The sequence below is a fragment of the Callithrix jacchus genome, chromosome 17, assembly GCF_049354715.1.
Source record: "Callithrix jacchus isolate 240 chromosome 17, calJac240_pri, whole genome shotgun sequence".
In the NCBI taxonomy this organism is placed as follows: domain Eukaryota; kingdom Metazoa; phylum Chordata; class Mammalia; order Primates; family Cebidae; genus Callithrix; species Callithrix jacchus.
The window spans coordinates 75,980,459-75,993,923 of NC_133518.1; the positions used below are offsets into that span (position 1 = coordinate 75,980,459).

At 53.6% G+C, this 13,465-nt stretch overlaps 2 protein-coding genes across 15 annotated transcripts in view; one reads left to right on the forward strand and one right to left on the reverse strand.

Moving 5' to 3' along the window:
- Window positions 1–436, forward strand: part of DLEC1 (DLEC1 cilia and flagella associated protein) — a 72,386-nt gene extending 71,950 nt beyond the window's left edge. For 5 of the 10 annotated variants that reach the window (XR_004736027.3, XM_078354638.1, XM_078354642.1 and 2 more), the window contains one exon: window positions 12–436. Coding sequence is in view for 7 of the 10 variants with exons in the window: in XM_035278489.3 (XP_035134380.3) it covers window positions 12–135 (124 nt within the window). In the remaining 3 variants the exon portion in view is untranslated. The remainder of the gene's footprint in view (window positions 1–11) is intronic. The other 5 variants (XR_013528744.1, XM_078354639.1, XM_054247204.2 and 2 more) reach the window with 2 other exon arrangements.
- Window positions 418–13,434, reverse strand: ACAA1 (acetyl-CoA acyltransferase 1). Of its 5 annotated transcripts, XR_013528749.1 has the most exons (14): window positions 12,905–13,434; window positions 11,813–12,033; window positions 11,540–11,633; window positions 10,927–11,043; window positions 8,916–8,995; window positions 8,590–8,632; window positions 6,567–6,665; window positions 5,410–5,490; window positions 5,059–5,180; window positions 4,154–4,344; window positions 3,805–3,984; window positions 3,473–3,528; window positions 3,214–3,359; window positions 418–812 (listed from the first exon to the last, which is right to left on the reverse strand). XR_013528749.1 is itself a non-coding variant. In XM_054247214.2 (13 exons), exons 1-13 carry the CDS (start codon window positions 13,156–13,158, stop codon window positions 737–739), a joined length of 1,638 nt encoding a protein of 545 aa, XP_054103189.1. In that variant the 5' UTR covers window positions 13,159–13,434; the 3' UTR covers window positions 418–736. The 5 variants fall into 5 exon arrangements, 2 of the variants coding, with proteins under 2 accessions (XP_054103189.1, XP_035134408.1); XR_013528747.1 differs by lacking the exon at window positions 5,059–5,180 and having other exon boundaries at window positions 3,473–3,646; XM_054247214.2 differs by lacking the exon at window positions 5,059–5,180.
- Between the last annotated feature and the right edge of the window lie 31 nt (window positions 13,435–13,465).

Genomic DNA, 13,465 nt, shown 5'->3' on the forward strand with positions numbered 1-13,465 from the left:
TCTCCCCACAGCAGCAATGAGCTGTACGAGTCCACAGTGTTGGTGGAAGGTGTGCTTGGCGAGAGGTCCTGCACCCTGCAGCTCCGGGGTCAAGGCTCTTATGATGAGAAATATGTGACGCCTCCCCAGCTCTAAGGTCTGCCCCAGCCCTCAGCCCCAGGCCCCAGCTGTAGAATAAAGGTTGCCAGGGATTAGGAGCAGACCTTCAGCACAAAGACACAGAGTTGAGGCCCTCTGAACAGCTCCTAGAATGGAAGAAGAACTAACTCCCTTCCACAGTGGTCTCAGCCTAGGCCTTCATGTTTCCTCAGAGCCACACCACAGTAGAGACCACTGCATTGAGAATCACTACGCACACTGCATAGCGAAGACCAGTATGGTCCAATTCCCCTTGGGAGAACACCACAGCCACTAGGATAAATTCTTGCACATTTACTATGTCGGCTGCGCTTCTCATTCATGAATTCGCCTTGCCCTGGGAATTAACCGTGGCCTTGTGGCCTGCGTGACCCAGGCTGCCTTTGTCTTGCACAGCTAATGAGGGTCTGATGGGTGCCTCAACACCCCACCCACTCCTAGACCATGTCAGCCATGTTCACATTTTCCAAACGAGTTGAAGTGCCTTGATCTGTCCGCCGCCACCACCACCAGTGCTGAGTTTTCCCACGTGGTTTCGCTTCTGTAGTGCTGCTGCCTTGCAGGACTGTGTGGGCAGCGCCTCCAGCCTGGGCCTCACTCAGTTCCCAGGGTATTCAAAGACAGCAGCAGCTCCCATTCCAGTCCCGACGCACATGGACACTACGCCATATGCCCTGTGAAAACAAAACTGAATTGGCTGGGCAAAGGCACCCACCCAGCTATCTCCAGACCAGGCTGAGCCAGATGGACTTCATGGACGAGTAGGATGCAAAACCGTCAGACCAGACCTGTGGGCAAGCCGTGCCCTGGCCTCCCACTTTGAGCACATACACAGTGGCAGATGCCCACTGCAGGCTAGTGTCCCTTTTAAGGCTGGTCCTCAGGGAAAACAGAGATCATGCCCCTACATCCTCAGTTCAGGGTGTTGGTGTGTGCATGTTCCCTTCCCTAGGGAACGCTCATAATCCCAGAAGACACAGTCCCAAACATCATAATCCCAAATGTTGAAATCCTAAAAGAACAAAATCCCTAAAGTCTAAAATCCTGAAAATCGCAATCTTAAAAGATCAAAATCCTGAAAATACAATTCTGGAAAAAATAATGTGGAAACCTGGCATAGTGGCATCTACTTGTAGTCCCAGCTATTCAGCAGGCTGTGGCAAGAGTATCACTCATGCCTAGGAGGTCAAGACCAGCCTGGGCAATACAGCAAGACCCCATCTTAGAAAAAAACTTTTTAAAAAGATTCATTTAAAAGATATTTACATTTTTAGGCCAGGCGCAGTGGCTCAAGCCTATAATCCCAACACTTTGGGAGGCCAAGAAGGGCAGATCACTTGAGGTCAGGAGTTCGAGACCAGCATGTCCAACATGGTGAAACCCTGTCTCCACTAAAAATACAAAAATTAGCTGGGTGTGATGGCAGATGCCTGTAATCCCAGATACTTGGGAGGCTGAGGCAGAAAAATTGCTTGAACCCAAAAGGCGAAGGTTGCAGTAAGCCAAGATCACGCCACTGCACTCCAGCCTGGACACCAGAGTGAGACTCCATGTCAAAAGTATACGTATATGTACATTTTTTAAAAGGGATTTATTTGAGAAACAAAAAGAGAGTACTTCCCAGGCTACTTTACACAATACAATAGGTAACAATTACATATTTTAGCAAGCATAAACACTCAGGTATGCTAACAATAGTCACAGGAGTATAACAGTTATAAACAAACCGTATTCATAAATAGGTGAAAAAGCAAACTCTGTAAATGGCTGGTAATCGTGTGCACCCAGCTTTATAACTGCAGTCATATGAATACAATGATGGCGAACCTATGTCTTTTGATGAGATTGATCAAAATCTGTGATGGAGACAGGCCCTGTGGCTCACACCTGTAATCCCAGCACTTTGGGAGGCTAAGGTGGGAGGATCACTTGAACCCAGGAATTTGAGACCAGCCTGAGCAACATAATGAAATGCTGTCTGTACAAAAACTTAGCTGGGTATAGTGGCACGCACCTATAGTCTCAGCTACTCGTGGGAGGACTGCTGGAGCCAGGGAAGCAAAGGTTGCAGTGAGCCAAGATGGAGCCACTGCACTTTAGCCTGGGTGACAGAATGAGACTGTCTCAACGAACAAACAAACAAACCTGTGATGGATCACCACTGCATATGCAGTCACCCAAAGAACCAAGGTCGTGAGAAATTTTATCTTTCACAAATGCAGGTACACAAACAGAACACCTCTTCATTTACCGAGGAAGTTTCAACATTTTTGTGTACATGCACAAGGCTTACAAAGTCAGTGTGATAATACACTTTCATGGAATCAAATTTCTGATGTCCCAGGCAGAGAAAAGGGTGTCCCACCTCTGTGTTTGTTCTCTCCAGGGCCCCAGGCAATTAGATGGTGCCTGCCAACACTAAGGGTGGATCTTTCCCACCTGGTCCACTCAAATGCATCCTAACCTCTACAAACACCCTCACAGACAAACTCAAAATAATACTTGGTCAGGTTTCTAGGTGTTCCCAAAGTTAAGTCCATTCCTTGTCAACTTAGCACCCACTCACAACTCCTTAAACCTTACTTAATTTCCAAATAAAGGCAATAACAAGGTGATGGTTGCATCATATTAGTTATACCATATAACACGGTGACGATGCACTGCCCTGAATACGATAGAAAATGTACTGATCCCTTCTCTAGAATGCACAGCATGAACTCAACAATAGGATTTCAACATTCAGGATTTTAATCTTCTGAGATTGTGACTTTGGGGATTTTAGACATTAGGGACTTTTTTTCCCTTGACTAGTCAAGTGTAGAAGTAAGAAGTACTCTTAGATTAAGAACAGGGAGTTTGATCTGTAATTGACTGACAATCAAGATAACACACTACCTTTGGGCCAGCCAAGACCTTAGGGACTTTGATCTTTGGGATTTCAACATTTGGGATTATGGTGCTCAGGACTGTGTTTGTTGGGATGATGATCCAAAGCCCCCCTACCTCTATCCCCTACCCTGCAGGTGCCCCAACTTGGGTATCCCCCCACGACCCCCCACCAGGAGCCAGCCTTACCTCTTCCCACGGCGCTTCAGCTCGTTGAGCAGTGTGATGACCTGTCGTGCCCCAGTGCAGCCCAGTGGGTGCCCCAAGGCAACTGCACCCCCCAGAGGGTTCACCTTCTCAGGGGGGAGTCGTAGCTTCTCCACACAGTAGGCAGCCTGGAAGGAGGCAGATCATCATTGTAGCCCTCTAGCCCCTCCCCTGCACCACCTGCCCGCTTGCTCCACCTGGACTATCCAGGGCCAAGGCAACATGGAGAACAACAGCTCACCTGGCTCGCAAAGGCCTCGTTGATCTCAAAGATGTCCACGTCACTCACAGTCAGCCCTGCAGGCAAGGTAAAGAGCTGACCTGACACGCTGGCCCTTTACCAGGACTCTGCCCCATCCATGGGCCTTCAGGCTGCCTGGTGTGTGTCTCTTCCAGAAGGGTGAGCCAGTCCCAGCTGTGGGGTCAGGACGGGCTTGGAGTATGGGACACTCGTCTGCCCCACCTCCATTCTGCAGCACCCACAGGATCACTCCCATGTCCCTGGCAACAGCATGCAGGGCAGGTGCAGGATCCAGGCGGGACCCAGACAGCGATGTGAAGGAGCCACCTTACCTGCTTTTTGTAAAGCTACCGGGATGGCATAGGCAGGTCCGATGCCCATGATGTCAGGTGGGACCCCAACCACTGCATAGGACCTCAGGACTCCAAGGATGGGAAGGCCCAACTCTTCTGCCTTGGACCTCCGGGCCAGCAGGATGGCAGCTGCTCCATCACTCACCTGGCTAGAGTTTCCTAGGGGAAAATTGTTGGGGTAAGGGATCAGGGTGGGGCCGAGGAGATCCCAGTCCCCCGACATCCACTCTGTCTGCAGAGGGGCCTAGTCTATTCCAGGCTCCCAGAGTACAGCACCCAGCATGGCCATGGCCTCGTTCCTCACACCCCCACCGCAGACCAGTCTCACCAGCTGTGGTAGAACCGTCCTTCTTGAAGGCAGGCTTCAGTTTGGCCAGCCCCTCCATGGTGGTGCTGGGGCGGATACCCTCATCCTGGGTCACAGTGATGCTCCTCTTGGTGCCCTTGTCATCATGGACCGTGGTGGTCACAGGGACAATCTCAGCGTGGAAACAGCCCTTGCTCTGGGCTCTTGCTGCCCTGCCAGCACCATGGACAGCCAGGCTCAGGCTCCCTTGGGGTTCCCTTCCTCCCTGCCCCCAGTGCCTATCCATTTGGGTAGATGCAAGCTTAGGCTGCTAAATTTGGGGGCATGCTCAACTTTGGGGGAGCTCTGAGGGTATGGCAAAGACCTTACAGGGCCCTCTTCATCCTCAACCCCAGACCTCAAAGGGGAGAAAGGGTGTTTGGAGGGGTGCCCCCACTTAGAGCCCTTTGTCCAAGAGGGGCTAAGCCTGCTCCATTCTCTCTGCTAAACTGAGGGTGGAACCCCAGAAATATTTGTGCTGGGTTCTGCCAACTTTTCTGTTCAAACCGAACAGTTCAAAGTCATCTATTCCCCAGTTTCCACATATTTTAAGTGACATATACTAAACTATCAATGTATTTTTGTATTGAAAGAGTTTTAAAGCACAAGGTATTTAAGAGTGACCCTTGAAATCATGTGCAGCATGTAAGTGCCCAGGGACATTCCAGTGGAAGGAATCCAAGGCTTCCGACACATTTTCAAATGGTTATGTGACTCCAAGCAGCTAAGAATCACTGCATCAGAGAAGCCCGCCTGGCCCAGATACCATCCCCTGCTTTTGCTGTCCTCTCTCTGGACAGCCAGGACCTGCCAATCTTAGCCTGCCTGAGCCCCTGGGGTTTCCCTGATATCACCCTCAGTTCTTGCCATAGGATGCTGCCACAGACCTGGCATGGTCCGGAAGCTAGGATGCCAGGGTTCCTGGTATTGCTGACCCCACGCTCCAGGCTACCAGGTCCAATCTCCAAACCACGGCCAGAAAACAACACATGGGAAAGCTGAGGCCTCACTAGGGCAAAGACTCAGGGTGAACAGACCTGGAATAGAACCTGGAAGCGCTACCAACTCACAGTGGCCCTGACACTTCCCACTTCCCACCCCCAACCTGGGAGGCCCGAGGCTTGGAAAGCACTCACTGCCCAGCTGTAAGCAAAAAGGGGCTCCACTTCAGATCACTTAGATAGACTCAAAGCCTCACTGTCCAGCCCTTTAAACAGTCCTCTCCAAGCAGTACTCACTTCTGCTGGGAAGCCAGGGCAAAAGTATCCTGCTTCTCCCGTGAAATGCCAAACCGCTCAGCCACATTCTCAGAGGTTATTCTAGAACACAAACAGCAGATAGTGTGGGCACTGGTCTGACAGCCTAGGGGAATGGACCAGGCTGCAGAGCTGTGCTTAGAACTCTGGGTTCCCAAGGCTGTAGGCAGGAGAGGACGGAAAGGCCGGTCCATTGCTACAGGCAGTGGTGATGACTCAGGATGTGGATATAAAGACTCAGAGAGGAAAGTCAGCAATGCTGGCCAGATCCTGAGAAGGTCATACACCAAAGAGACCCTCTCCCAGAGAGAAGGCAGCCTGCATGGGGGAAGCTGCAGAAGAGTTTGTTCCCTGGGTAAGCGGCCTCAGAGCAGGGGAGACAAGGAGCAAGGGAGGGTCTGGGTGGGGGCCCTAACTGGCTACTCCTGGCCAGCTTCTCCTATGCCTAAGGAAACCTGCTGCAACGTAGGGAGGTGAGGACTCCCAAACCTCCTCTAGAAAGGCCAAACCTAGGCTTTCTGGTCCCCTTGGCTGGAGCCTATGCTTATCCTGAGAACCGAGAGCCACAGCTAGGCCTTCTGGCCTGGGCTTCTGGCTTTACAGGCCTCCCTTGGAGATACAGTGTGTGAAACAAGCCACGGCACTGCCCCTCTCCAAGCCTCCGTCTCCTCAGCTATCTCATGGATCCAGGACTCCTGGCCCACAGACTCTGGGGATGGCCCAGAGAAGCTAAGTTGTTCCATACAAACGCCACATACTTTTTATTTTGCACCTGACAGGGCCCAATTCCCCCACCGGCATGTTCAGTAATCAAAAGCCTCCCCCTGCCTTCTCAACTTTCTAGGCCCCCAAGGCTTTGGAGTGGAGCTACCATTGTCCTTCCTATGACTCAGCACCTCAGTGTGGAGTGACAAAATGGGCAATGGTTGGAAACTCAGGGGCACAGAGAGGACCTGGGGGGCCTCAGGAAAGGGAAGTCAAGGGTGGCTTCAACTCTCATCCCCAAAGTCCCTGCAGAGCAGACCATGCCCAAAGCAAGGAGGCCAAGGCTTTGCACCGCCAGCCACAAAGATGACAAAGTTCTTCCACCCCCTGCTCCAGGCAGAGGGCACAGCACACAGAGCTATGGGAGCGCTCACCCCATAGGAATCAGGCAATCTCTGGCCTTCTCCTTCTCCATCAAGCGCGAAGTAATATTTCCAGGGTTCCCTCTGTCAGCCAGGGACATGGACTCCACCCTGGGGAGGAGGAAGAGGAGGAGAAGGTAAGGTGAACCGGGCCCTAGCAGGACTCCTCCAGGAATAGCTGTACACTTGGCAAGTGCTAGGAAATAGCCAGGGAGCCCTAGGAAGTCCAGTGGGCCTCCGGGAGCCACAGGTAGGGCACCTGGCCGGCAAGGCCCAGCTGCGAGTATAGCACTGCTGAGCCCTGTCTCCACTTCGCCCCCCACCCCAGCACAGAGCGCTGCTCAATAAACACTCCTGGGGCAGGGCTGTGCCTCCCTATACAACTGCTCAATCAGCCAACTGGCAAGTCCAGAGCAAAGCCTTCCGGTGTGAGCCACAGAAGAGGAAACACATCCACAAGCCCGGGCCTACCCTCAGGGCCCACAGATTCAGAGGGGACAAGAGAGAATTTTAAAGTAATCACAAAGCTGAGCTCAAAGGGTGATCAGACCTACGTAGATAAGGAAGTGCAGCCAGATGAGAGGAACGAGGTGGTGCAGTGTGGTCAAAAAGGGCTTTGAGGAGATGGGAGACCCTAATGCCTCAAGGATGATAACAGATAACTTTGGCTGAGTGCTTTTCACATGCCCAGCACTATTGTGAACTCTTCAGATATTGGAGTGTGTCAGTGTCAGTCACGTGACAAATACTCCATGGTATAAGTTGTTGCTACTACTCCATTTAATCTTCTCATCAACTTCAACAGAGCTGAGCTAGGTATCCCCATTTTATAGATGAGCAGACCGAGGTCTAGACACTATATAATTTGTCCATGGTCACCCAGCTTGGATCCACATTTAGGTAGTCTGGCCCCAGAGCCCACTTCCAGCTAGAATGCCCTGTGCTGTATACTTGCTGATCAAAGCCCATGGGGAACAATCTGCCTGGGATGTGGGTGTCAGGCCTGGCCCAGATCTTAATATCCTAGTACCACGGTCCTTGACCTGCTTGGGAATCGGATACCCTCTAAGATACTCATAAAGGCTCCAGCCCCTCTCAAGTTATCCACACCACCTCTCACCCGGTCAGTTAGAAATCAAAGGGCAGTGGCCCTTGCCCAGCCAAAGTCCTTGTAGAGTGGTTTTTGGCTTTATTTACAGCTGCAGACACAGGTCAGTACAACTCAGTGCCAGGTGCCATGGCCCTGGGACAGGGGCCAGCAATGCTTCCTCTCAAGAAATACTATAAAGGGGATGTGAAAGGCAGCGGGGACATGTCAGAATCCTGGGGCTGCTCACCTCCCCCAGCCTGCCAAAGCCCTTACTCCCCTGCCCTCCCAGCACCAGATGCCCACCCAAGCCTGGGCCCCAGTGCCCTGCCCTTCCCTGGAGGCACTGCCAAATACAACTTCTGCAGCTCCATTCACTGCAGCCAATGATGGAGCCACAGTCTAGGAGGAGGTGACACTGACCAAACCACCACAAATCTGATCATGTCCCTCACAGCCCATAGGCAGCTGGAAGTTTCCACACTGGTACGAGGGTGGCGAGACAAGAGGACAGACAGCCTAGTAAAATGAACAAACTAGTGATACAGTAGGCAGCTGGCCCTGGCTTTAGAGAGCCCAAACTGCAACTTCTTTCTCAGCAGCACCGTGAATCCACAAGGGCTACAAACAGAGACCCCAGTGCTATATTTTCTCAAAATGCTTTCCCACATTTTCCAGCCTGAAAGAGTTCCAAGAAAGTAAGCTTTTAGAGGCCAACCACCCGCCCCTGCTAGTGCTGAGAGGTGTGAGTGAATCTGGCTGCTCAGAATCCTGAGCAGCCAGAGTTGGGAGCCACTCCTAAGCTGCATTTGTGAGAACCCACTCCCGACCAGCTGCCTAAAGGGGACGGGGCAATCCCGAAATCATGGCCCTCTGAGAACTCAGGAGATGAAAATTAGTTTTATTGTCACAAGTTGGTTAAAAGCTCCGGCAGAAAAAAGTTCTTACCCACAGGCCATGCCAATGTCATAAGACCCATTTCTGATGCCACCTGCAACAAAAGCATTTCATAAACACCCTTTGCCAGAGTCTACCTGTTCCGGAAGCAGTGGAGCCTCTTCCCCACCTCGCCTCTAGATGGGACTCAGCCCTAGCCTCAGAAACGGAAGACCCAGGAGTGTTCAGAAAAGGCTTGGGGCAGTGGTAGGGGCGCTCGTGCCCTCTTTCTGTGGTTAGAGTCCTCTCAGAAATCCTTATTGCTTGCCCAGCAGACAGTGACGTTGCTGACCCAAACCCACAGGTCCAGGACCAAGGCACCCACCCAGTCAACTTACCAGCTATGCTGGCCACTGCCTGTAGCCCCGATGAGCACTGTCTATTGACAGTGGACAGAGGCACAGTCTCCGGGATGTCACTGAAACAGAAGGTGAGACAGTAGAATCAGCCCCCTCTTGCATGCCGGCCTCTCATGGAAAGCAATCCTGTGCCTCTAACTGCTCCCCTCAAGTGATGTAAAGGGCAGGGGAACATGGAGGCCAGCAGCCCAGATCCATGGAATGAGGGCGGGCAGCTACTGCTCACCAGGTACTTGCTCCCCAGGATCCCATAAGCACATTCCCTTCCATTCCTATGAGTGTCTTCAATCAAAGACCCAGCGCAGCCCAAAGGGAAGGGAAGCCTGTCTGGGCCACAGGGATCCTTCTCTCTCTCCCTTTGCAGATTCAGAAATGAAAACTATGTATCTCTGTTTCCCCCAAAGAACAGAGAAAAGGTCCTGTTGCTGGGACAGAGGACCAGAGCAAAAGCAGTATCTAAAGTCTGAGGCCAGGGACCTTCAGCCTTACCAGTAATCACACAGCTAACCCTGCATGTTCCCATGGACTCCTGGAAACCTGATCCCACCTGGGTGGAGAACTCTGACGGGCATCATGTGTTCCAACATCTGCTGCTCTGCTGTGTTCCCCAAGACCCTCACACCAGTCTTAGCCCTGGAAGCTAGTAGGGCTTCCCCTTCTGATGTAACCTGCCTTGGCCAACAGCACAAAGCCCTAGGGAAATTCCCAGACCTCCTCAGACCCATAGACTCAGAACCTGAGGGAGTGGAAGCACCCTGGTGATTGCGGTGTGCAGCCAGAGGTGGGAACCTCTGAACTAGGGTCCAGGCCACGCTCTGCAGAGACTCTCAGGCAGATAGCCTCCTGTGCAGCCTGTGTGACGCCTCCAGGGTCCCTTAAATCCCTAGCTGGTAGTTACCATTCCTTCACTCAACACACCAGGTGTTCGCTAAGTACCTACTTAGCACAAGGCATCACCTGAGGGATGCTGAGATGCACATAACACTGTGCCCTAGAGGATGCCCAACCAACACACGGACAATGAATCAACTGGCAGAGATTGAAATAACAGGGCAAGAGGGCAAACCACATCACAAGGAAGCACATGGCTAGCTAGCTACTACTGGACTGGAAGGGGCTCTCATTTTCAGCCTGAGAGCCTGGATAAGTCATGCCAAAATGGTAAGACTATGTTTGGGCAAGGTTTAGCAAGGGCAGAAAGAGGAGGTAGGGCTAGCACTTCGAGGAGACAGAACGGCCGTAGCAGGGAGGGCAGGAGGCCAACAGGCCAGCTGAACGAAGAAAAGTCAAGGTGCAAGCAGCTGGGAGATGAAGCTGGAAGGCAAGTCTGGGGCCAGATTGTAGGAGGCTTGAACTACAGGCTGAGGAGTGTAAATCTCTCCCAGTTCCAAGAGGGTTTTCGTTTTTCTGTTCCTTCACTAGCTAATGTTTCTATTTATTCTTCTCCATGTACCTGAAAGTACAAAGCTGAGCAGGTCTTAAATCTACATATGAAAATAATTTAAGCACTCTTTCCCCTGCAGGTGCGTAAAGGGAAGTTTCCCAGGTCTCCTCCTGGTTGTCCCTCTTCTCCACGGTTCTGCCCTACCCCAAAGGGTCTGCCAGTGGGTTATGACTGGAGTTCCCAGCTCAACTAGTGAAAGGCTGAAAGTCCCTTTTCAGCATGCTTACTTGGTTACTCACGTGACAAATGAGGACAGAATCCACACTTACAAAAGGCAAGCAACAACCTTTTGGCTAAAATTCAAGCCACAGAGAAGTTTTGCTCGAGTGTCAAAGTCCTTGTGCATCCCGGCTCAGCACCTGGAGGGCTCACCCTCCCTTCAAAGTAGGGGAGAGGTGAGTCCACAAGAGGAGGGAGCCAAGGACTCTGGTTGCCTCATTCTGGCATCCAACCTGATCCTCCCCAACCTGCCGGCTGAGTTCCCTGGGCCCTGGGCCCACTAAAGTGTCAAAATGGCCAACCCATGGCTACAACTAGAAAGTTTACCTCAGAAACTGGGCGATTCGGGCCATGATTGCCCCGGCCCCGGGCTGCAGCACATTTCCTGTGGACAACAAACTTCCATTCAGTGCCAGGTGTGGTGTTCTGGGCACTAAGGTATAGCTGTGAAAACCAGAGATGAGACGTTCCAGTACTTTCTTCAGGAACACTAGCCGTTGGCATCTCTGGAACACCGGGGTTTGGAGCAGGGAGAGCCAGCCATACAACAGCTTGTCCTGGTTTTCCACCAGCTCCTGTCCCCGAAGGTCCCACTCTCACTTGCCCATGCACCCAGCTTTTCCAAATCAGCACAGACGTGCAGGTTGCCTGCCTTTAAAAGTGACATGGGAGTTTCTGAAAATGCACATCTCCCCAGGTGTCCTCCTCTGAGCCCTGCTGTCACCCCAGAGGATTGCCGACCTAGGGGTAGCATCTACCGGATAAGACTCGCCATATCATGTTGCTGTATCTCAAGATGAGGGGTGGAATAGAGCGCTGGACTGAAGATCACGGCCATGGAGGTTCCCCCAGTGAAAACTCGGGGTAGGGAAGTGCGGAGGGCACTGGACAAACGGTAGAACGGGGAGGGCCCAGCGCAGGGCCTGGCTGGTGCGCTCACCGACACAGATGTCCCCCAGCTGTTCCGGCCGCAGATTCACGTCCTGGAGAACCGCGGTCATGACAGCCGAGAGAAGCTCGTCGGGGGTGGTGTCCTGCAGCGAGAGGAGCAGCTGCGGTGATCCCCACTCCCCCATGCCCACTCCAGGGAGACAAAGCGACCACAGCTGGGTGCGGAGCTGCCTCCGGCATCCAGGGAAACCAAACATACGAGCGGGACCCCAGCCCGCGCCCGCATCTTCCCACACCGGGCGCCCAGACCCTCAGGCCTCACCTTGAAGCCGCCGCGGCCTGCCCGGCAGATGGCGGTGCGCCGTCCGTGCACCACCACCACGTCCGCGGCCGAGGCCTGCGGGTCGCCGCTCGAGCAAGGCGCCGCCTGCAGCGTCCAGCCGGGATGGGGCTGGCCAGTCAGGTGGCCCAGCACTACCTGCAGCCTCTGCATTGCGCAGCTCGACTCTACAGAACTGACCGCAGGAGTTAACGGACGACCGCCTGCGCACGCGCAGAACCAGACCTCAGCCCACTTGGCCTAAACAGCCAGGCAAACAAAAGTCCCGCCCACCTTCCGTCTCAGCCAATCACAAGGTGAGTCGGCTTGGAGACCCGCCCCTCCCGCCACCGCCTACCGAGCCCTCTATTGGAGGGCCCGCAGTCACCGCCCAACCGAGCTGTCCACTCAATGCCCCGCCTACCTTGGCCTACCGCAGCCAACCAGAAGGTGGACCTCTATGAATCCCCGCCCAGAAAAGCAGACCGGAAGCCTTTCCACCTTTTGTCGCCAAACCCGAGACCAGACCCCCAAAGCCCTGCCCCCTGCCCGCATCCAAACGGACTTCTGGACCGCCAGGACCGCTTCCTGCTTGGGATGGAGGTGGAAGCCGGGCCTCCAAGTCCTTTACCCACTTCCTGGTCGGCTCTGCTATCCCTCCGGTCCCAGTACCCAAGCTGGGGACCTAAATACTTCCGAGACGCCCGAGTCCTACTCCGACGTGGCTGGGCTTTCTCATTATTTCGAGAAGACCGGGAATTTGGGCTTTCGGGCTGGCCGGGAGAACAGATTTCACAGAGGGGCTGGGGTGTGACAAGCTCTCTAACTGGAGAAGGAACATCTCACACTTTTACCAGTTTGACACCCAGTTGGAATGATTAGTGCCCATTTCCCGTGCTAGGCTGGGATCTCCAGCAAGGTAAAGAGGTATCCGGGGAGCCTGCAACACGCTTGGCACTCAATAGATGATCGATAAATACTTGTTGAGTGAATAAATGAATGAACCGGGGCTCCCCAGGTCCGGATTGTGACCTTGACCTGAGAGAGCAAGGTCACGTGCCCCCTTGACTCCCTGTAGCTGGGCTGTGTCTTTACCTGAGATCCTGGAGAGTAGCGCTAGGCTTCCCACAGACACCACAGCACAGGGCGCCTTGTGGTTCGCAACCTAGCGTCACGACGCCCCCAACCGTTTCGAGGTTGCCTAGGTCTCCAGAAGGCAGCTGTCCCTTTCCCACTCCCCCTGGGGTGCACAGCAGGGGTCTCTCCGTACCCCTACCGGCAGGACTGCGTGTTCCCCAGAGACAGTGGAGGAGGAGCTGGTGCCTTCCCACTCGTCTCCTCCTCGCCATCCCCGAGGGCAGAACCGTATGAACCCCTCAGAACCCCAGTGGAACAACTGTGACTCCAGATCCCAAAGAGCAAGGCCCGTTTCCTACAACCCCCGGAAGGTCGACCTCGCTCCGCCGCCCACCTACTACCGCCACCACCAGACCTCGAGGGCGGCCCCGAGAACCTCTCCGGATCTCAAAAGGCAGATTCCGACTTCCCAACCTTCCCCGCCCCCGAGACCGCGAGGGTAGAGGGGGACGCCCCCGCCTCCGCACTTTTGCGCGGGGCTCCAGATTGTAGGGCAGGGAGGGGCTTCTCGGAAAGCGA

Bases quoted from the DNA above. Each gene is read 5' to 3' on its own strand.
- ACAA1 (XM_054247214.2), bottom strand. From the start codon at position 13,158: ATGGCGAGGAGGAGACGAGTGGGAAGGCACCAGCTCCTCCTCCACTGT. The intron at 11,634-11,812 runs GTGAGGCCTGAG...CTCTCGCTGCAG, and splicing joins CAGGCCGCGGCGGCTTCAAG to GACACCACCCCCGACGAGCT. The intron at 813-3,213 runs GTAAGGCTGGCT...TTGTTTTCACAG, and splicing joins CTGAAGCGCCGTGGGAAGAG to GGCATATGGCGTAGTGTCCA.